The following is a 24,395-nucleotide window of genomic DNA, read 5'->3' on the forward strand; positions in this document are numbered from 1 at the left end:
ATGCAAATGGTATGAAATAAGGGGTGGAGATTTGTACTGGTTTTGACTAGGATGGAGTTAATTTTCTTCATAGCAGCCTGTATGGTGCTGTGGTTTAGATTTGTGACTAAAACACTGTTGATAATACACCCATGTTTTGGCTGAACAGTGCTTACACAGTGTTGAGGGTTGTTTATTCTCTCCCCATTCTGTCCCCCCCCACCAGCAGGTAGGCTGGAGGTGGGCAATAAGTTGGGAGGGGACACAGCTGACCCCAACTGACCAAAGGGATACAAAGGGATATCCCATATGAAATGACATTGTGCTCAGCAATAAAACTGTGGGGAAAGAAGGATGAAGGGGGGGACATTTGGAATCATAGCATTTGTCTTCCTGAGTAACTGTTACATGTGATGGAGCCCTGCTTTCCTGGAGATGGATGAACACCTGCCTGCCCATGGGAAGTAGTGAATGAATATCCTTATTCTGCTTTGCTTGCATGTGCAGATTTTGCTTTACCCATTAAACTGTCTTTATGTTGGCCCATGAGCTTTTCTTGCTTTTGCTCTTCTGATTCTCTCCCCCATCCTGCTGAGGGAAAGTGAACAAGTGACTGGGTGGGGGCTTAGCTGCTGGCCGGGGTCAACCCACCACAGAATGGCAGAATAACACAGAAGTTTCTTTTGTGTCAGTGATGGCAAGGTTACCATTAAAAGCTTCATTCTTTTAAGTATATAGTGCAATTCTTAATGTTTTCTGAAATACACCAGAGTGCTCCCATTTTTTGATAGGAGAGGACTACTTTTAAATACCTAACCTGTATTTATGCATATACAAATTGTTATTCATTCAATTAAAAAGTGGAAAAAACACAAGAAAAAAAGCTACCAAACCATTTTTTTTTCATTTTTTAAAAGGAAACACTACCTAAGAAATAAGAAAAAAAGTATTATAAAACATTTAATGTACATGTGAATAATCAGAATTTTACCTGCACAAATAGAAAAGTGTATTAGTCGAGGACTTTCTTTGCCATTTGTAAATGGACTGTCATAGCAGATTTTAAATTAATTTTAAACTTATGTCTGAATTTTAAACCTAGCATTGATAATAGTTCTGCATTAAGCAGAAGGTTGGACTAGATCCTTTCTGGCCAGCTTTTTTTATTCCGTGAAGTTTTTAAATGAAATTATTAATTAGCTATTATTTTTATAGGACGTTGAGATATATTTATGGATGCTTGCAGAAGTCAGTTCAAAACAAGTGGCCAGCTAATACCACAATGAGAACAAGAGTTGTTAGGTAAGTTACTTGTCACTTTATTCTATGCTGAAAATAATCTTTTAACATCTTATTACTGTCATACTTAAGTGTGCTTATCTATTTTTTTTTAGTGCCAAAACTTTATAGTACTTATATAGGTTACAAGAATATTTAAGCTTATTATGGTACTGGGGCATGATATCCTAATTAAGGATTGAGAGCTTGCTAGATTTTTAGTCATGCTGTTGGAGCCTTGCTAGAGGGTGTAGTATAGAGGTCAGTGTAGCTGTACATAATAGCTTTAACTGATTGTACTTGTATTTTGTTAAGTTTTACAAACTGAGTTCTCTCAGAGTGATAGTTAACCTTTGTGATACCTCTGGAGAGCAGTGACCTCTGAAGATGATGTTCCTGTCGTATGCCATCTGGGAGGATCATGCCTTATCCAGGGACTCCTATGTATTGTGTGTTAATTATTGGAAAAAATCTTACACATGCAGGCATAACATGTTAAGGAAACTAATACTAAAGGTGATTGGACTGTCATTAGATTTCACTGAGGTACTGTCTGTGTTGGAATATATAGTTCTCTGCATCAGTGAAGACTCCCAGTGCTGACCACTCAGAATCAACACACAGTGTTCATTTCTGAAAATATGTACTTTTATACTGTCCCAGTTTTGTTTCATTTCTCTGCTCCAGCCCAATCATGTTCAAACATTCCAGAACCTCTGTAAAAATGTTGCAGACTACTGAATCTGGCTCCTCTGAACTGACACTGAGTATAAAAAATACAGTCTGCATTCATAAATCAATTGAATAAATAGTTCTTCCTTTTTAACACTATCAGTTGCCAGTGCAGGTCAAAAAAAACTGACAAAAATGAGGTCTTGACACTGTTCTTCTAAATGATACTGGGGGTTTAAGGGTATCAAAGCCATATCTCTTCTACATTTGCTTTACCTTTTTTTGCAAGCCTAGCTTGCTGGTAGACCAGTATCTGGCACTAATATGATTTGCTGAGGTTAATCTCCCACTGAAGTGTCTTCCAGATGATTTGTCATTGGCTTCTGTTTATATCACTTTGTCTGGAGGCAGAAATGAAGACATGGGAGCCCTTCCTTCCCCAGAGTTTCAATAAATGTTAGTGTAATTAGTACAATACCTTCTATGCTTATTTCTCTTTCACTTAGTGTTTCTAACAATAGTGACTCAAGATTTTCTTGAAGAAAAATCTTCAATAAAATGCCTGCCATCAGTGTTCTGCAAGAGTTTTGCCTTCAAATTGAGGCTGCTTTTATCACAGGTGTTGGGGCTAGCCTATTGCAAGTGTGTAGAACTTAGAAGCAAACATCATGTCTCTTTCTGTTCCTCCCCATCTCCAGAGACAGTCATGTGGCTATCCTTAAATGGATACAGCTGACATTCAGAATTTTCCTGGGGTCTCTGCTGGATACTATAAATATTGGGTCCCTTTCTCTCATCATCTTAGCCTTCATAAGTGGATACTTGTAACTTGTCTCTAGAGTAGGTTTTTTTGCAGCCTCCAGTGAAGAATATAATTGCATTGGTTTGGGTCCAGTAATGTTTACATATTCAAAGACGGGTGGATAATTTTTAAGTGTCTAGGTAGCTTCCCTTCTGTATCATTCAGAAAGTGCTGCCATTTCTGTCTGGTTGTAAAAACCCATGCATAGGTATTGACTCGTTCTTAATTTAGACAGTTTGACCAGTGTAAGAAGCACCACATCTGTATCTGCAAGGTCTATTTTAGGTTCATACCCCAGTTGTCTTCAACTTCAGGCTGTCTACAAGAGAAATTGATGTATGTGCCATGACTTCAAAATTATTTATTTCCTCATAGCTTTAAGTTAATCTCATAGAAAATATTTTTGTTTCACACTGGGCCAGGAGTGTTTTGTCAGCCCATAATCCATGGTTCTTGGAGAAATAGGAAACTTCTATAACAGTATATATTGGAATTTAAGTGTCTTGGACACATGAAAGGTGTGTCAACCTCACTGCTACATGTGTCACTTCCAATTAATTAATAATGGACAATGCCATCACTGTATACTTAACAAGTAAGGTAGTGCAAGGTCCACATCCATTCTTTTGTAAGTGGTCAGGTTTTGGTATTGCTGTAGTGAAAAACAGTCTGCTGGTAGTGTCCACGCACTCTGAACAAAAGGAGAGATGAGTTACATTGCTTTAGTTGGTCCATATGTCACTTAACTTTTAGAGCAGTCTTCCAGAATTATGGTTAACCTGAGATGGTTATTTTTTACTTCAGCTGTCAACAGAAAGTTAGATTTTTGTCATGCTAAACTGAAGGCTGCTTTGGGTTTCTGTTTAATAAGTTCCTAGTTTTGCAGTCAAACTGAGCGCTTTCCCCTAGATTTCTAGATTGTCTGAGTGGCAGCAATTACTTCTGTGAGGAAAGTAGCTGATCCAGTATTATTCTTCTAGGATAATAGCATACTGTTATCAGGATATGGATCGGTTCAAGCAGATGTTGCTGCCAAAAGAGATGTTCCCATTCTGACTGTGCATTCTTGCTTTCCTTATGTTGGCTTGGTGAAGTGAGGGCTGCAGGATAAATTACTTGCTGTAGTAGACAGTGGAACACTTGTAGGAGGCAGAAGATGAAGTGTTCCTTTTTAAAGCCAGTGTGATCTTAGATTACAGGCTTCAGTGTGGCTTTACAGTTAAGCTTTTCCCAGGTGGTTTCAAAGCCTCACCTTAATTGGGAAATCAATATGCCTGTTTTTATTTCAGTTTTATCATAGTTGAAATCATAACAAGACATTCTTAACAAACATATTCACACAGTGCAATCTGGTTGTTTGTCATCTATCTCACAAAGATTTCCACACTGATTTAAATGCTTAAAGACTACATAATTTTACATTAATAATTTAACTTTATTATTGAACAAAAAAATATTTTTTTTCCATTTCAGTGGCTTTGTTTTTCTTCGACTGATTTGTCCTGCTATCCTGAACCCAAGGATGTTTAATATAATCTCAGGTGACTATGCTTCAGACTGAATCTGTACTTTATGTAGTAATAGGTGTGAACTTTACTTTAGTGCCTAATTTAGCAGAATATGAAGTCTTTCAAACACTGTGTCCAAAGTCATGTTATCTGTAGCAATTGACTCTCTCCCTAAGCCAGCCAGCATACGGTTTTCACCCTCAAAGATTAGACTGTTTATTCCCAATGTCTTGTTTTAAAGTAAAAAAAAAAAAAGAAAAGAAAAAAAAGAAAAAGTGAATGTTAAAGAAAAATATTTCATTAAGAAAAATTGTTGTGGCTTAACCCCTGTGGGGAGATAAAGCACTACACAGTTGCTTGCTCACTTCTCTCCTCACCCTCAGTGGGATGGGGGAAGAGGAAAGGAAGAATAAAACCAAGAAAATGCGGGGGTCAAGATAAAACAAACAAAAAATAAGTAATTGTTTAATAAGTGAAAGATAAATGGAACAAAACAAGTGATGCAAAGGCAATCACACCACTTCCCATGGGTAGATCAATGCACAGCCAGTTCCTGAGGAAAAGATGGCTAACACCCATAAAACCTCCTCTTTTCTCTTTTATTGCTGGGCATGATGTTATATGGTATGGAATATCTCTTTAGTTAGTTCAGGTCATCTGCCCAGTTGTGTCCCCTCCCAGCCTGTTGCACACTCCCCAATCTGTTCACTGGGGAGGCAGAGTGAGAAACAGAGGTGGCCTTGATGTTGTATAAACACTGTTCAGTAAAAGCTAGAACATTAGTGTGTTATCAGTACTGTTTTGGTCAAAAGTCTAAAATAGCACTATATGAGCTGCTATGAAGAAAATTAACTATCCTAGCCAGGCCCAGTAAAGAAGCATTACCCTGTTTTTTGATGCTCTCTTTGTAGAGTGCATCTCTCTAAGTAAATAAAACAGTGATGGGGACTATTCCTGTCTGCTAGGATTGTGAAATTGGTATACTGATGTGTAGCACAGTTCTGAGTGAGATCAGATAGCATTCTCCTAAACAGTTCTTAGGTGTGATTTGGGTGTTGGCACGCATCAGGGACCACATCTGACAGAGTTGGTGTGGGGCTTTGTTGTGAAGCTTTAACAGTGAGCGAATGGATTATTCCATGGTAGTTGACTTAAACACGTAGAAATGTTTCTGAGTGTTTTAACTTACAGATGTAGTTGAGGTCTTTGAGATGCAACAACTAGTATGTGTGTTACTGTTGTTCTAGACATAAGGCTGTGTTGATGGGATTTCAAGTTTTAAGTTTTGCTGTATTCCTTTATGGTGGATTGACCCTGGCTGGATGTCAGGTGCCCACAAAAGCCATTCTGTCACTCCTCCCCCTCCTCAGCTAGACAGGGGAGAGAAAATATAATGAAAGGCTCCTTGACTGAGATAAGGACAGGGAGAGATCACTCACTAATTACCATCACAGGGAAAACAGACTCAACTCAGGGAAATTAGTTTATTATCATACAAATCAGAGTAGGGTAATGAGAAAAAAACCCAAACCTTAAAACACCTTCCACCCACCCCTCCCTTCTTTCTGGGCTCAACTTCACTCCCATTTTCTTTACCTCCTCCCCCTTGAGCAATGCAGGGTGGATGGGGAATGAGGGTTGCAGTCAGTTCATCACATGGAATCTCTGCTGTTCCTTCCTCCTCAGGGGGAGGACTCCTCACGCTCTTCCCCTGCTCTAGCATGGGGTCCCTCTCATGGGAGACAGTTCTCCATTAACTTCTCCATGGGCTGCAGTTTTTCACAAACTGCTCCAGTGTGGGTCCCTCATGGGGTCATAAGTCCTGCCAGCAAACCTGCTCCAGATTGGGCTTCTCTTTCCAGGGGTACACAGGTCCTGCCAGAAGCCTGCTCCAGCACAGGTTCTCCACGGGTCACAGCCTCCTTTGGGCTTCCACCTACTCTGGTATGGGGTACTCCACAGCCTGCAGGTGGATATCTGCTCCACTGTTAACCTCTGTAGGGGGAATCTCTGCTCTGGTGCCTGGAACACTTCCTCCCCCTCCTTCTTCACTGACCTTTGCAGCGAATGAAGAGACGGGACGCAGCTTGATGCAAGCAAATGTCAGTTTATTGTACAGAAGCACGAGTTTTTATAGACTTTCAGAAGCTGCGCGTTTTAAACTAATTGGTTCTTGAAGCTAAGCATTGCATACTAGGCAATCCCTGATTGGTGGTTAACTGCCATCAATTAACAACAAGGTGTTACCTTTCCTTGGCACCATCCCTCTCCCACTCCCCTGTGCTCTGTAAACATGCCTCATCATGTTAATTGTTGTCTAGACAAGCTCGAGCACATTCCCCTCAGCTAACTGATTGCCGCGCATGGTCCCAGTTTGCAGACCGCTCCTGCATCTCCCCCTTCCTGTTGCACAAAAAGAACCTTTGAAACCGAACAAGTAAAAACAAGGTATAAGTAATAGAACAAATAAAAAACCAACTAAGACGTATTATCAATGTCAAAATAACCCACTGTCTTTGTTCCGTACAATTTTACAATTGCCCCTTTTTGTTTTTGAACAGCTAGTACCAGGTTTGCCATGTTCTGCAGGGCCCTTGCAAACATGACAGCAACCAAGGTAATAGCAGACAAACAATACTGCCAATTGAGTGAATGGATGCCAAAAAGGCTGACATTTTCTCAGATTTTGACAACATGTTGCTGCAATGGGGCGCCTAAAATCCACGCAGCACATACCATCAAAATCCTCACAGCCATGTCCTTGAACCAACAACAAAAAGCAGTGGCAATTTTGACTCACATTCTGAACTGCCTACCAAACAAGGTGATTTAACTCTTTAATGCTTTCCCTGCTGTTACTCCGGATAAGAGAAGAACCGCTGCGACACGTTCCCATCATAGCCTCCTACTACATTAGCATCTACAGAAAGACAATTATCGACATTCAAAGTGTAAACAATATCATCTTCTTTTGGATTAACATTATATATAGGTGGAAGGGTGCAGGAGCGGTCTGCAAACTAGGACCACGCGCGGCAATCAGTTAGCTGAGGGGGATGTGCTCGAGCTTGTCTAGACAACAATTAACATGATGAGGCATGTTTGCAGAGCACAGGGGGGTGGGAGACGGATGGCGCCAAGGAAAGGTAACACCTTGCTGTTAATTGCTGGTAGTTAACCACCAATCAGGGATTGCCTAGCCTGCAATGCTTAGCTTCAAGAACCAATTAGTTTAAAACGCGCAGCTTCTGAAAGTCTATAAAACCTCGTGCTTCTGTACAATAAACTGACATTTGCTTGCATCAAGCTGCGTCCCGTCTCTTCATTCGCCGCAAATTGGTGACCCCGACGTGATGCGTTTAAGGATCTGACGTGAAGGGCTCTCGAATCGCCTGTCTGAGCGACATGCAGCGAATCCTACAGAACTTTGACTGATCTGCTGAAAGGAAGCAGGAGCCGGCCAGAAATCCCTCCGGAGTTGAGAGGTGAGCTGTGGGAAATCCGTAATGGGGAATCAGGGTTCGTCCCCAGAAAGAGACGTATATGGACTCATGAAGGGTCTTCTAGTCAGATCAGGGAGTCCGTGCCTCAGTCTCCTCAAATGGTGACCCCTATGGTGGTGTTCCGAAGCCTTGGAAGAATAAGGACGGAAAAAAGACAGCTCGTGGAAGAGGGCTGCGTTCCGGAGGAGACGGCTTGGCTGAACTTGCTGTCTGGACCAGGCGGACAACCTAAACCCCGAGGATAACACCTGTATTCATCGAGACAGGTGAGCAGCCAAGAAACTTTAGAGACTTTGAAAGAATGAAAGTGTGCACATACAGCAGCCAGTTGTATGATGCTGCCGCGGAGGGGAGCTCCGTGTCGGGAATGCATTTAGCATCTTGGTGTCAAATTCTGACTACTCTTTGCCAAGTGTGGACTAATTCTACTAATGGTGCTAAACCAGAGGAAGCTGTAAATTCCACCGACAGCGCGACTCTTCTCAAGACACAGTCAGCGATGGCGATTCTGTCCACACATCCTCTGCCCCCAAAGCTTCTGTCACTGACTGCAGCGACCCTCACAACACAGGACCAAGCACGGGAACAGGACAACTCGGACAATGATTTTATTGACACTGATAAACCTTTTGATCCAGGTCCTATAGATCTGGAAAAGGAGCTAGACCTTTCCCCCACCCCCTTGTCTCTCCTGATGCATTGATTGTACTTCTGGGGAGGGTGAAAGGGAGTCTGAGGGATTGGTGGCAGGAATGCAAGTGGGAAACACTTCAGTGATGGGTTTTGGGAGTCGCTATGGCATGTTCAGTATTTTGTCAGACAAATCAACCTGCAGAGTGGCAGCCTGTGCAATACGAGGCTGTTAAAGGGTTAAGCAAAGCAGTGCGGGAAGGGAGGAGTCATAATACATTTGCTATGTCCCTTCTTGAAGTGATGGCAGAGCTTTATACACTCACACTGCATGATTGGAAGTTACTGCTTTGTATGGTACTAACTGATACAGTATATGATGTGGTTATCTGATTTTTGTGAGCTATGTGTAGTGGCCTTGATTGAAAACCTTAATCGGGGAATTGCTGTTAACTATGAGCAGTTGGCTGGAGAAAATTAATTGTGCCGATTCTGTGACTCAGGCAAGGTATCCCAGGGACAACTGTTTGCAAATGAATGAGATGGCTATTAAGGCAGTCAGGATGCGGGAGTCTTGCCACAGTCTTGCAGGGTCCTAGAGAGTCACTAACTTTAATACTAACTTGATTGATTGGCTTCAGAATATTTTGCAACAAGTCGAGCAGGAGGAAGCTCAAGGGTTGCTTTTAAAACAACTAGCTGTGATAATGTCAATGAAAGTTGTAAACGGGCAACTTTCACAATCGCAACCCCAACATGTGTCAAATGATTGTAACGCAGAACTCACAGCAGACTGTAATTCTCAGGCTGAGTTCTGGAATGCAGCATAACAGATTTTTGCTTCTCTAATCTCTTCTGTAAGAACAGTACACGCTTTTAACTTGCTTAGTAAATTAGGCTGCTGGCTTGCTAAACAAAGTAATACTACAAATACTGTTCTTTTTTTTCTGGCTTATTAACAGATGTTGATTCTGTCCATCATATGTTGCTACAGAACCGAGTTGCTATTGATTTTTATTATTAGCACAGGGACACAAGTGTGAAGACTTTGATAGGATGTGTTACATGAATCTGAGTGACCACTGTGAATTAATTTACAAAAGTATACAAAACTCAAAAGCCTTAAAACAAAGATCTGCAACAGAGCCAGGGGCGGGATGCCTTTGGTCTCTTCTCACGGCTGGGAAACTTTGGGCCATGACTCAAAAGTATTACAGGATTTATTATGATTATCTTTAACCACCTTAGTGACGTTTGCCTTAGGTCTCCCATGCTTTTTTTTCTGTATTCAGTGTTTAGTTGATTGTAACATAAAGCAGGTCATGGTCACCCAGCTACACACACCCTTTGCCTCCTTGCAACTAACAAGCAAAAAAGGGGAGGATAGAGAATGTCTGAAGAGATATACAGGAGAGGAAAATGGGGAATGGCTGACCTAACAAGAGATGAGAGAACAGCTAGGTGTTGTGAAGGAGAACAGGAAAGATAAACATGCTTATCTAGTGTTTAATAGGTGTCTGCATGCTTGTAGAGATATATAGCATTGTAACTGCATGAATGATTCCTGCCCTGAGCCTGGTGGAGCATACAGCTGCGGTTTGTGTCCGGGCTCAGAGATGTAAATAGGGGCTTCTCTGTTTTGGTAAAAGTTTTTCTCTTTGCATAAAAAAGAGAGGGAATGAAGGGAATGACCCCAGAGGTATGTTCAGAGAAGGCATGCTATGTTTCGAACTTTTTGACTGAACCAGTTCTTGTTTGGTGTGCCCTTCCACCTATGTATAATGTTAATCCAAAAGAAGATGATATTGTTTACACTTTGAATGTCGATAATTGTCTTTCTGTAGATGCTAATGTAGTAGGAGGCTATGATGGGAACGTATTGCAGTGGTTCTTCTCTTATCCGGAGTAACAGCAGGGAAAGCATTAGAGTTAAATCACCTTGTTTGGTAGGCAGTTCAGAATGTGAGTCAAAATTGCCACTGCTTTTTGTTCTTGGTTCAAGGATATGGCTGTGAGGATTTTGATGGTATGCGCTGCGTGGATTTTAGGCGCCCCATTGCAGCAACATGTTATCAAAATCTGAGAAAATGTCAGCCTTTTTGGCATTCATTCACTCAATTGGCAGTATTGTTTGTCTGCTATTACCTTGGTTGCTGTCATGTTTGCAAGGGCCCTGCAGAACATGGCAAACCTGGTACTAGCTGTTCAAAAACAAAAAGGGGCAATTGTAAAATTGTACGGAACAGAGACAGTGGGTTATTTTGACATTGATAATACGTCTTAGTTGCTTTTTTATTTGTTCTATTACTTATACCTTGTTTTTACTCGTTCGGTTCCAAAGGTTCTTTTTGTGCAACAGGAAGGGGGAGATGCAGGAGCGGGCTGGAAACTAGGACCATGCGCGGCAATCAGTTAGCTGAGGGGAATTTGTTCGAGCTTGTCTAGACAACAATTAACATGATGAGGCATGTTTGCAGAGCACAGGGGGTTGGGAGACGGATGGCGCCAAGGAAAGGTAACACCTTGTTGTTAATTGATGGCAGTTAACCACCAATCAGGGATTGCCTAGCCTGCAAGGCTTAGCTTCAAGAACCAATCTGTTTAAAACGCGCAGCTTCTGAAAGTCTATAAAACCTCGTGCTTCTGTACAATAAATTGACATTTGCTTGCATCAAGCTGCGTCCCGTCTCTTCATTCGCCGCAGAAGGGCACACCAAACAAGAACTGGTTCAGTCAAAAAGTTCGAAACATAGCATGCCTTCTCTGAACATACCTCTGGGGTCATTCCCTTCATTCCCTCTTTTTTATGCAAAGAGAAACACTTTCACCAAAACAGAGAAGCCCCTATTTACATCTCTGAGCCTGGACACAAACAGCAGCTGTATGCTCCACCAGGCTCAGGGCAAGAATCATTCATGCAGTTACATAGCTATATATCTCTACAAGCATGCAGACACCTATTAAACACTAGATAACCATGTTTATCTTTCCTATTCTCCTTCACAATACCCAGCTGTTCTCTCATCTCTTGTTAGGTCAAATATTCTCCAGCTTCCTCTCCTATCTCTCTCTTCAGACATTCTCTATCCTCCCCTTTTTTGCTTGTTAATTGCGAGGAGGCAAAGCGTGTGTGTAGCTGGGTGACCATGACCTGCTTTATTTTACAATCAACTAAACACTGAATACAGGAAAAAAAAAAAGCATGGGAGACATAAGGCAAACATCAATAAGGTGGTTAAAGATAATTATAATAAATCCTGTAATACTTTTGAGTCATGGCCCAAAGTTTCCCAGCCGTGAGAAGAGACCAAAGGCATCCCGCCCCTGGCTCTGTTGCAGATCTTTGTTTTAAGGCTTTTGAGTTTTGTATACTTTTGTAAATTAATTCACAGTGGTCACTCAGATTCATGTAACACATCCTATCAAAGTCTTCACACTTGTGTCCCTGTGCTAATAATAAAAATCAATAGCAACTCGGTTCTGTAGCAACATATGATGGACAGAATCAACATCTGTTAATAAGCCAGAAAAAAAAATATTATTTGTAGTATTACTTTGTTTAGCAAGCCAGCAGCCTAATTTACTAAGCAAGTTAAAAGCGTGTACTGTTCTTACAGAAGAGATTAGAGAAGCAAAAATCTGTTATGCTGCATTCCAGAACTCGGCCTGAGAATTACAGTCTGCTGTGAGTTCTGCGTTACAATCATTTGACACATGTTGGGGTTGCGATTGTGAAAGTTGCCCGTTTACAACTTTCATTGACATTATCACAGCTAGTTGTTTTAAAAGCAACCCTTGAGCTTCCTCCTGCTCGACTTGTTGCAAAATATTCTGAAGCCAATCAATCAAGTTAGTATTAAAGTTAGTGACTCTCTAGGACCCTGCAAGACTGTGGCAAGACTCCCGCATCCGGACTGCCTTAATAGCCATCTCATTCATTTGCAAACAGTTGTCCCTGGGATACCTTGCCTGAGTCACAGAATCGGCACAATTAATTTCTCCAGCCAACTGCTCATAGTTAACAGCAATTCCCCGATTAAGGTTTTCAGTCAAGGCCACTATACATAGCTCACAAAAATCAGATAACCACATCATATACTGTATCAGTTAGTACCATACAAAGCAATGACTTCCAATCATGCAGTGTGAGCGTATAAGGCTCTGCCATCACTTCAAGAAGGGACATAGCAAATGTATTATGAATCCTCCCTTCCCGCACTGTTTTGCTTAACCCTTTAACAGCCTCGTATTGCACAGGCTGCCACTCTGCAGGTTGATTTGTCTGACAAAATACTGAACACGCCATAGCGACTCCCAAAACCCATCACTGAAGTGTTTCCCACTTGCATTTCTGCCACTAATCCCTCAGACTCCCTTTCACCCTCCCCAGAAATACAATCAATGCATCAGGAGAGACAAGGGGGAGGGGGAAAGGTCTAGCTCCTTTTCCAGATCTATAGGACCTGGATCAAAAGGTTTATCAGTGTCAATGGAATCATTGTCCGAGTTGTCCTGTTCCCGTGCTTGGTCCTGTGTTGTGAGGGTCGCTGCAATCAGTGACAGAAGCTTTGGAGGCAGAGGAGGTGTGGACGGAATCGCCATCACTGACGGTGTCTTGAGAAGAGTCGCGCTGTTGGTGGAATTTACAGCTTCCTCTGGTTTAGCACCGTTAGTAGAATTAGTCCACACTTGGCAAAGAGTAGTCAGAATTTGCCACCAAGATGCTAAATGCATTCCCAACACGGAGTTCCCCTCCGCGGCAGCATCATACAATTGGCTGCTGTATGTGCACACTTTCATTCTTTCAAAGTCTCTAAAGTTTCTTGGCTGCTCACCTGTCTCGATGAATACAGGTGTTATCCTCGGGGTTTAGGTTGTCCGCCTGGTCCAGACAGCAAGACGATCGTTCAGCCAAGCCGTCTCCTCCGGAATGCAGCCCTCTTCCACGAGCTGTCTTTTTTCCGTCCTTATTCTTCCAAGGCTTCGGAACACCACCATAGGGGTCACCATTTGAGGAGACTGAGGCACGGACTCCCGGATCTGACTAGAAGACCCTTCATGAGTCCATATACGTCTCTTTCTGGGGACGAAGCCTGATTCCCCATTACAGATTTCCCACAGCTCACCTCTCAGCTCCGGAGGGATTTCTGGCCGGCTCCTGCTTCCTTTCAGCAGATCATTCAAAGTTCTGTGGGATTCGCTGCATGTCGCTCAGACAGGCGATTCGAGAGCCCTTCACGTCAGATCCTTAAACGCATCACGTCGGGGTCACCAATTTGCGGCAAATGAAGAGACGGGACGCAGCTTGATGCAAGCAAATGTCAGTTTATTGTACAGAAGCACGAGGTTTTATAGACTTTCAGAAGCTGCGCGTTTTAAACAGATTGGTTCTTGAAGCCAAGCATTGCAGACCTTGGTGTCTGCAGAGTTATTGCGCTCACATAGTCTCACTCCTCTCTTTTGGCTGATCTTCTGCAGCAGGTGTTTGGGGTTTGTTTCCCCCTTCTTAAATATGTTATCACAGAGGTGCTATGGCCATCGCTGATTGGCTTGATCTTGGCCAGTAGTGGGTCTGTCTTAGAGCTGGCTGGCATTGGCTCCATCAGACATAAGGGAAGCTTCTAGCAGCTTCTTATAGAAGCCACTCCTGTAGCCCCTCTGCTACCAAAACCTTGCCACACAAACCCAATACATCCTTGTGAGTAGAAGAAGGGAACAGCATAAACTACTGGTGGGAAAACTGTAGTACTAAGATATTAGGATATCTGAGTTCTGTACTTTTAAAAAGTTTGTGTATGTTATACTTCATCTTTGTGTCATCGTTCCCCCCCTCCTTTTTTTCTTTTGGCAAAAATCATCCCAACATAGAGGGCATTTGGTTTGCACTTGCTGTTGTTTTTCCTCCTTCCTTCCCTAACACCTTCTCAATTTTACCTGTAAAATGCTGATTTGGAAATAGGAAGAAATCAGAAATCACTTGTATCAAAAATACTTTGAGGAAAAAACTTCTCCTTTTTTGCCTTTATAGACAGCTTTTCAGACAATGTAGCAAGTTTTTGTCCTCTTTCTTTAAGCTATACTAAATGAGAAGGCCTTAGTCAGTCCAAAAGTTCCTTTCTCCCTTTAATAATTTTCATACACTCTTTGGGGGAAGCATTTAAGAACCATAACCTCATATATGGTGATCCTTTCTTTAGTATTTTTACATCTTCAGATTTGTGAATGACATATTTTCTAACTTGGGGACTGCATTGAGACCACAGCTGTAAATGGAGTTGTTATCCATAAATTTTCATAATCCCCTTTAAGCTTGTATGTAAGTGTTATTCCTGTTTAGAAGTTGAAATAATATTCTTCACTTTTGCTAAGGTAAATTTGCAAACTCTATATAGGGCTGTTAGAGCTGTTAAAAAAAAACCCAAAAAAAAAGGGGGGCTGCTCTTTTGGAACAAAGCTTCTAACATACTTCCTTGCTGTAACGGGGCAGGGAAGGGGAGGGGAAATATTCTCAACGCTCGGTGTATAGAGTTCAGTTTCAGCAGCAGTGTGCCTATCCTGTCACCTCAACAACTGTTCTCAAAAATCTTTACTGAAAAAGTCATTTGTTTCAACCTTATTTGTTTTTTTTTTAAAAGATTACACTTTAGATCAGTTCTCTTCACCTGACCTTCCCAATTCTAAGGCTAGTAATGTTTTCCAGCATCGCTTTTTCAAAGGGATGTACAGTACTAAGCACTGGATGCTACGAACAACTGAGATTAGTTGTATGATTAGTGCCTCAGTCTAAGCTCCAGCTATGTCTTAAAAGTTGGAACTTATGTTTTTAATTAATTGCAATGCTGATCAGGGAAGGGGGCAGAAAGACAGAAGATCAAAACATACAAATATAGACAGTGAAGAGTATATAGCATTCTTATGAAGCACTGTGAAATTTAGAGTTTATATAATAGCCATATCAATTCTTGAATACTTAAGTGGCCTGTAAGTGGAAAGTCTGGTTTGACCATAACTGTTTAAAAACAAACCAAAAAACCCTGTGCTTAACACTAATCTCTTAGTCAGTTATAAACAACTTTTTCCAACAAGTGATTGTATCAGAAGTTTCTAGCATTTGATTTGTGCAGTAAATAGCAATACAAACCATGATTGCATGCAATGTTTAGTCTATTTTCCCGGTACTCATAATTTAAAGTATAATTTGCATAACAATAAAGGACCTACTTATATGGGTATATGCAAATAAGAAAAAGGACAAACTTAATTATTTTATTAGATTCTAATAAAAAAAATTCATTTAAACAGAGCTGTTTGATTTTTGTGAAAAGGCTTTTCACTTAATTCATAAAACTTTTGTTAACCTTAGGCTTCTGAGGAACGCTTTATTTTGCTTTGTTCTGTAAGCACTAGTACAGAAAGTCAGACATGCATATTAATATTTTTTGCAGACATAATTAATAAAACAACAAAGGTTTACTTGATCATGAGATATTTTCCACATGCAGTTCTGTTACAGCATTCAAAGTATTTAATTCCATGATAAATAACAAATTGTATAAGAACTTAACTTCCATGTGACTACTGGAAGTTTTAAATGAAATGGCCAATAACTCTCAATTTGTATTCCTATCAGATTCTCCTTCCCCTACTGCTGCAAGAACACTGACGCTGGTTGCCAAGTCTGTGCAGAATTTAGCAAATCTGGTTGAATTTGGAGCTAAGGTGAATATAATTTTACACAGAACAGTCTAGAACTGCATTTCCAATATATTTCATTGTTCCTTTTTAATACAGACAAAAATCTGTTGCTGTTTTCTTGTGCAAATCCTGATGTGTGACCTGGGTGTCTTATCAGCAAGGAGGCCTTGTTCCTGCAGTTTCTTCTATCCTCTTCAGTTGGAGCTCAACGGGGTATTGATTTAAACTAGAGCAGTAGCATAATGTCTGGCTGAATTGGAAAGAGGAGTCAATCATTTGAGAATGAGTCATCTAGAAACTTATGTGAATGATTTAGTACATGCCATGAAGATTTTGAATCTGGTAGTATGAACAACAGCAGTGACCTGTTAAAATAATTGATGAACCAATGACCATACTAGTAGGTATTATAAAGAGTGATGCAACCATATTTTCATGCTATGAGAACAGATAAACTCAGACATTTGTTCTCTCAGTGAAGAACCTTTTCCTAATGTCCAAGCTGGACTTCCCCTGACACAGCTTCATTCCATTTCTTTGTGTCCTATTGCTGGTCACCAGAGAGAGGAGATCAGCTCCTCCCCCTCTGCTTTCCCCCTTGAGGAAGTTGTAGATTGCAATGAGGTCACCCCTCAGCCTTCTCTTCTCCAGGCTCAACAAACCAAGTGACCTCAGCTGCTCATCATAAGTCTTGCCCTGAGACCTTTCACCATCTTAGTCGCCCTCCTCTGGACACACCCTAACAGTTTGATGTCCTCCTTATGGTGAGGTGCCCAAAACTTCACACAGTACTTGAGATGGGGCCACACCAGTGCAGTGTAGATTGGGACAGTCACCTCCCTTGACTGCCTAGCTGTGCTGTGCTTGATGCACCCGAGGACATGGTTGGTCCTTTTGGCTGCCAGGGCGCACTGTTGACTCAAATTCAACTTGCCATCAACCCAGACACCCAGATCTCTTTCCATGGGGCTGCTCTCCAGCCTCTTGTCCCTCAGTTTGTATGTATAACCAGGATTACCCCGTCCCAGGTGGAGAATCTGGCACTTGTTAAATTTCATATGGTTGGTGATTGCCCAGCTCTCTAGTCTATCCAGACCTCTCTGTAAGGCCTCTCTACCTTTGAGGGAGTCCACAGCTCCTCCTAGTTTAGTATTGTTGGCAAACTTACTTAATGTACATTCACTTCCTGCATCCAGATCATTTATAAAAACATTAAAGAGCACTGGCCCTAAAATTGAGCCCTAGGGAGCCCCACTGGTGACTGGCTGCCAACCTGATGTAACCCCATTTACTATAACCCTTTGAGCCTGACCTATCAGCCAATTGCTCACCCAGTGCATTATGGACTTGTTTAGCCATGTGCTGGGCATTTTATCCAGGAGGATACTGTGAGAGACGATATCAAAAGCTTTGCTAAAATCCAAACCCACCACAACTACTGGCTTCCCTTGGTCAACTAGATGGGTATTGGAGTTGGAGAAGTGGGAGAGGAGAGGCAGGCAGCCATCTCTCCACCAAAAAAAAACCATCTATGTGATGGTAAAATAGGTAAATTTTCTTTAGGAATATCCATATCAACAAGACAACTGAGAAATGCTAGAGTACAAATCTGTGATTAGAAAGGATCCACTCAAGAAGGATGTATCATCTGCCTTTAAGTAGATGATGAGAGCCTTTTTGCATTTACATTGATTATTTGATGTCAAAATGGGGAAACATCTTTCATTAATATTGGCATGTCTCTGTACAGAACCTTGAAATACATTCCACATCCATGTTCTTTTATATACTGTATGTAATAATTCACTTTCAAATTGAGACCAATTAGGACTAAACTTCCAGCCTAGATATAGAGTATTTTAATTCTGAAACAAATTAACAACTACCAGCCTCTGGCTCCCCCACTACATACACACACACTTTTCCTCTACTTATTCCTTAGACGTGTTTTCTGTTGGTACAGCATTTTGAAACACCCCTTTTATTTGTACTCATTTTCATATTGCTTGATGTAATTTTGTAAATCAGTTTTATAAGTTGCACTAAAAAGCCTCAGCTTTTAATACAGTTTCTATTTCATCACTAAAAGAATGCCAGCAACAATTGGTCTGTTCTGGTTCCCAAGTTTTAACATGGTTGAACAATAGCATCTGTTGACTTGAGCATAATGAAAGAAAGCCAAGTTCAGGCTGCCATTATAAAGCCATTTGTCTGACATTCAACTTGGAATGTAAGCATTAATGAAAGAACAAGGAGGGCACTTAGGTCTTGATGTTACCTCTGAAAGTGTTTTCTCCATTATAAAGCTGCAATGAAAAAAAAGAAGTCTATCTTCAGTATTTCAGAAATGTGAAATTTCATGTCACAATGCATATATAAACAATTTCAGAATCCATCTGGAATAGAAAATAGTGTAATCCTTTGACTGGTTGTACACCAGTCATTATAAATTAACTTGAAAAAAAAAATCACTCCGGATGACACATTTGTGGTTTGCAGTGTCATTTGTCTCTGATTATAATGTGTTCACTTCAGGTGTGACTATTAAATTGGTATTGATTTGTTCTAATAAATACTTTTAAAAATTACTAGGAGCCATATATGGAGGGGGTAAATCCATTCATCAAGAGTAACAAACATCGCATGATCATGTTCTTAGATGAACTTGGGGTAAGTGGTTTAAAACCAAAGTTATTCATTTTATTCATTTAGTACTGTCGTAGACATGAGATCTATTTGAGCTTCTCCCCAAGGATTAGGGCTTTTGGCCAAAAATACCAGTCTTTTTAAAAAGCAATTTAAAACAAAAAAATTTTTATGTGTAATTTGTCATATGGTTTTGACCTGAGATTGAATAAATTGAAATTTTAAAAAATATTATGTTCAATTTTAGTTATACATTACCAAATGTCTCACTGTATGAATTCTAGATATTGTAGTTTAAAAGAAAATAATAATTGCAGTTCACTTTGAAACTGTTAGTGTTTTGTGTATGATAGCTATAACAAGATTTAGGAGCTCATGTATCTATATATGTCTATGTTTAAACAGTGAGTTTGTTTTAAAAGTGAAGATGAAAGAAATGTGTCTAGCTTCCTGAATTGATCCATTAAAAGTGACCAAGATGACATCTTGGACTATTTTGATAATCTATAAGAATGAGTGTTTTGAAGTGTGTCATTCAGGTGGATTGCCATATGTCACCTTTTTCTGGTTAAGCAGCAACTTCTGCATATTATGATATATTTTTTTTTTCTTTAAATGGCAGATTATGCATGAGGACTCAGAAAACTGTTGGGTTTTAAAATAACTGATTAATCTACTGCTTTAATTACATTATTTTGTTGGTGGATTTACTGACTTGATAGTTTGAGCGTTTTTTTTGTGTCCATTTTTGCTGCTGCTATTGTCTGATTTAAATTTAAAAAAAACCAACAAAAAAAACAAACCCTAATGTATGGATCTCCCTCATTTGGGGAGAGGATATAACATGAATCTCTTTTCTCAGTATCTTTCTGACCAGCTCAGAGGTAGCATAACAACATCAAACCTTTTAGTAGAACCCTCCTAGTAGGAATAGGAATTGCTGTATATTTAGTAATCTCTCCATGTGAAATGTATAACCATAATTAAAATATCTTCATAAAATAGATGCTTGTGGAGAGGAGGATATATATAATTTGTATTAGATAACATGGACAGAAGACTTAATTGTGAAGAAAAACATTGCAGTACTTGCTTGCAGTATCAAAACAGCTGTTAGTGGGTCTGTAGAACTGTAATTTAATTTTCTTATATGCCTGGGTACTCACCATTTTAAGTCTACTCTCATAATTTTTGTTAAAGAATGTTCCTGAGCTTCCAGACACTACAGAGCACTCTAGAACCGACTTATCTCGTTATCTGGCAGCCTTGCATGAGATGTGTGTGGCACATTCAGATGAACTTCGGACACTCAGTAATGAGCGAGGTGTAATGCAGGTAAACTACAATGGTTAACAAAAATCACAGGTACAGATAGCATGTCTTGAGTTATTGCTTAATACCATGATTCTTTTGTAATTTTTCTGTCCAGCAGTATGAGTAATAAATAATATGTACATTTCATCAGGAGGTTGCTAATTGTAAAGGTAAAGAAACTCAAAACTATGAACTAAGTATTTATACAACAAAACCAAAGATGTTTTCAAGCAGCGGGTTGGTTTGTTTGGTTGGGTTTGGGTGGTTTGGTTTGTTTTTTTGCGCTTTTTTTTGTTTAGTTTCCAGGTGAAGTTTTTAGTTTCTAGAGGAAGCCTAAATCCAAGAAATTACTGTCTCCTGACAGGCTCTAGTTTTAAGATCTAGTTCTTCTAATTGAGAGCTAAATAACTAAATTTACTTTCCTTAGCTTTCTATCACTACTTCTTTTCTGCTTCCTGATTTATTACATTTTTTAAACAAACATGACAAACTTCTCTAGCAAACACTACAAATGAGTGTTCTGTTCCAACTACTGAACTTCTATACAGCTTTTATGAAAACTTATTTTTTTAAGAGGAAAAAAAATCACATGACTTCATGCATTGTCTCAAAATACTACAAAAGTAATATACTTGCCTATGGTTACTAATTATGATGAACTTCAAGTCAGCAATTCTACTTAGTGCACAGTAATGTGTTTTGATATGCTTGAACAGTATACTGTGCTGTGCTGTCCGTTTTTAGTGCTAATGATTTGGGGACGGGACAGTTGTACTATAGAAAGCCTTTTTGTTTAGAGATGGTCTTCCTAAAATTTAATCAGTGTGAGCTGAAACTATTTAATGACTCATTTTCAAAGAGGTAGTTTTTAAAATAGTTTTTAATTGTTTCAAATAACTTTTTGAAATAATATTTCTTATTATTCTCATTGTTTAAAGACTGGGATTCCTATATCCTGACTTTTTGAGGGCCTTAATTTAAGCCTGGGTAGATGATAAATCTATATTTCTTTCTCCTGGCAGGAGATGTTACTCAAATAATGCATTTTTCAGAAGTAATGTTTTTAAATAAGGGAATTACTGGGAACTCTTATGGTGATTTTGCAAAAGGTGAAGTGAAAATATATTTGTATTTAGTCATCTTTGGTAGAAAGCTCAAGGAATTAAAAATGAGATAATTTTTCATTATAGCAGTTCAAAACTAATCCAGTTTAATAACTATGTGGTGGTTTGATGCTGACTGAATGCCAGGTGCCCACCAAAGCCGCTCTGTCACTCCCCTTCTCAACCAGACAGGGGAGAGAAAATATAACAAAAGACTTATGGGTTGAGATAAGGACAGAAAGATCACTAAGCAGTTACTGTCACGGGCAAAACAGACTTGACTTGAGGAAAATTAGTTCAATTTATTACCATTCAAATCTGTAAAAAACACCTTTCCCCACCCCTCCATTCTTCCTGGGCTTAACTTAATTCCTGATTTCTCTACCTCCTCCCCCCGAGTGGCACAGGGGAACAGGGAATGGGGGCTGTAGTCAGTTCATCACACATTGTTTCTGCTGCTCACACACTTCCCCTGCTCCAGTGTGGGGTCCCTCCCATGAGAGACAGTTCTCCATGAACTTCTCCAATGTGAGTCCTTCCCACAGGCTGCAGTTCTTCACACACTGCTCCAGCATGGATCCCTTCCACGGGGTGCAGTCTTTCAGGAATGGGCTGCTCCACTGTGGGTCTCCTCCTGGGGTCCACAGGTCCTGCCAGAAAACCTGCTTCAGGGCGGGCTCTCCATAGGGTCACAGCCTCCTCCGGGCATCCACTTGGTCTGGCATGGGGTCCTCCACAGGCTGCAGGTGGATATCTGCTCCACTGTTAAACTCCATGGGCTGCAGGGGGACAGCCTGCCTCACCATGGTCTTCACCACAGGCCACAAGGGCAATCTGCTCCTGCACCTGGAGCACCTCCTCCTCCTCCTCCTTCACTGACCTTGGTGTCTGCATGCAGAGTTGTTGCTCTCACATAGTCTCACTCTTCTCTGCCTCAGTTTTTTTTCACATATTTCCCCCCCCCCCCCTTCTTAAACATGTTATCACAGAGGCGCTACCACTGTCACTGATTAGCTCAGCCTTGGCCAGTGGCAGGTCTGTCTTGGAGCTGGCTGGCATTGCCTCTGTTGGACATGGGGGAAACTTCTGGCATCTTGTCACAGAAGCCACCCCTATATCTTCCCTGCTACCAAAACCTTGCCATGCAAACCCACTACAAACTAATACAATTTACCTCCTCAGTGGCATATGAGGGAAAAAAAATCAGTCGTGTTCAAGTTCATCATTCACTTACAGCTACTGCTAGTCTTGACAAAGCAAAAATGATGGTTAGACTGGCAAGGCAGGTTAGTGGAAGTTTTCAGTACTAAATATGTGTTGCCTACAGATAAGGGATATAATTTTTTTCACAAGGCCTGTATCTGAAGTACTTAATGATTACAGATGTGATACTGTTTCCTCAATACACTTTTTCTATTGCACAGGAGTAGTTTCTCTTCATGGGTTTCCATAAAGAAAACTCTTGATTTTTTTTTCCCATTTTCTTCCTCTAAGTGCCCTAATGGTTCAGGATCACCCTGTTGTAGTTGAACATAGTTCTATAATGAAAAAATGATTGAATTCCTGACAGTGCATTAGCAATACAATTTCTCAGCCTGTTTTATTTGTATATTCAGTTGTATTTGGTTTAGTTTAATGGCCAGGTTTTCAGAAAGTTAGAAGAGGGTAGTTCTGCCTGTGCAGAAGTGAATTGTATTATCACCTTCTTTTTTGTCACCAGACTCTTTTCATTTTCTTGACCCAATTCTGCACTTTTAGATGGGTAAAATACCTGAGAATGGATTTTTGGTTTAAAGATTGTTTTTAACAGATAGGAGACCTCTCATTTTGAAACTCTCAGGTTAAGTTGGCAAAACTTAATGGGTCTCTGTGGGTGCAGATAGATTTCATATTGCTGTTTTACAGTTACCTTTTGAAGTAATGTCTTAGTGATTAGGAAATTGGAGCTGGAGGGGGTGAGGTTGGGGGGAGTTAAATATATTTTAAATTACCTAATTCTAAGTCTGGTAGGTTAATGTTGAAGATGCTTCTCAAGCAAGATGGGGTTGGTTTTTTTTCTAGTTGCTAATGTAGGGTTGTACGGGGGGGTGTTTTTGTTTTTTTTCTACAGCATGTTCTTAAGAAGCTGTTGGCTATTACAGAACTGCTTCAACAAAAACAAAATCAGTATTCAGTGTCTAATAACATCAGGTAGCAGCCCTCTACCTGAATTCTGCATGGATCCAGCATGTCTAACATGTCAACTCACACAAGTATCATTTTTTTTTTGCTCTTGCCAAAAATAGCACACCCTGTCACGTTCTCAGTGATGTGTGAACTGTGAAAAAAACCCACAAAGATTCTGTTAGTGAATGATTGTACCAGCAGCTTTTAAATTATCTGTGCAGGATATTTGCACTTTTTTCCACTTGGAACCAGTTTTTACAGCCTCTGAGCCTTGGTGTACAGTTTACCTTCTACACGGAAAATGCTGTGACTGTCTTGAACTTTGAAAATTATTTTCAACACCTACAATTGCCAAAGTTTTTCTGTCTTGTTGGAAAAGAATTCTCAACTGACAAGGAAAAAAATGCATTGTTTTGACAGCTACATGTAACTGGATAACATTTCTTACTGTAATTTCTGACTGGTTACAATTATTATGACTTTGTTTCAACCACTTAAACTTGTATTTACAATTGCCAGAGTTTGACGGTTATAGTAAGAAAAATCTTTCCTGTATACTTTTTATACCATGCTGTTTCTTTTGCTGGAATCATGTCAAAAGAATATGCAGAAGGGATCTTGTCAGCTTTATTCTTTAATGTGCCACTGCTTCAGAATAAATAATTCTTCCATCAATGACTGTATATCCATCCAGGTAAATCACAATACTTTTGTAAAATGTTTACAACAGTGAATAATTAGAATTCAGTAAATTTATTATCACTGTGTCAGACATGCATGCATCCATTAAACCATTTTATAAAACATGTATTGCTTGGTCTTGTGTGTAATGTAAGGCTACCATGAATCATATTTTTAAGCATGACAAATAAGTTTTTAAAATGATCAAGCTGTCAAACTATGGAAACTGGCTAAATTTGGGTACAAGTAAAGAACATGGTAAAAATGAAATTTGGGTAACATTGTCCTCATTTGGGTGGGATTGAGTTAATTTTCTTCTTGGTGGCTACTGCAATACTGTATTTTGGATTTGGTGTGGGAACAGTGTGGTCAGGGACTTTTTGGTTTCTTGGGCCTTGCTGTGGGAGGGCTGGAGGGG

General features: G+C 40.2%; 1 protein-coding gene across 4 annotated transcripts in view; it reads left to right on the forward strand.

Moving 5' to 3' along the window:
- The window catches only part of LOC121080625 (ras GTPase-activating protein 1-like), a 93,124-nt gene extending 69,022 nt beyond the window's left edge, over positions 1–24,102 (forward strand). Inside the window, exons 20-25 of one of the 4 annotated variants that reach the window (XM_040578773.1) lie at positions 1,195–1,281; positions 4,205–4,272; positions 16,003–16,091; positions 18,660–18,737; positions 19,914–20,048; positions 23,241–24,102. In XM_040578773.1, coding sequence (XP_040434707.1) covers positions 1,195–1,281; positions 4,205–4,272; positions 16,003–16,091; positions 18,660–18,737; positions 19,914–20,048; positions 23,241–23,324 — 541 coding nt within the window. In that variant the 3' untranslated portion in view covers positions 23,325–24,102. Of the gene's footprint in view, positions 1–1,194; positions 1,282–4,204; positions 4,273–16,002; positions 16,092–16,163; positions 16,264–18,659; positions 18,738–19,913; positions 20,049–23,240 lie in introns of those variants that run through there. The other 3 variants (XM_040578775.1, XR_005825447.1, XM_040578774.1) reach the window with 3 other exon arrangements.
- Positions 24,103–24,395: the final 293 nt, after the last annotated feature.

This window comes from Falco naumanni, chromosome W (genome assembly GCF_017639655.2).
Source record: "Falco naumanni isolate bFalNau1 chromosome W, bFalNau1.pat, whole genome shotgun sequence".
Taxonomy (NCBI): domain Eukaryota; kingdom Metazoa; phylum Chordata; class Aves; order Falconiformes; family Falconidae; genus Falco; species Falco naumanni.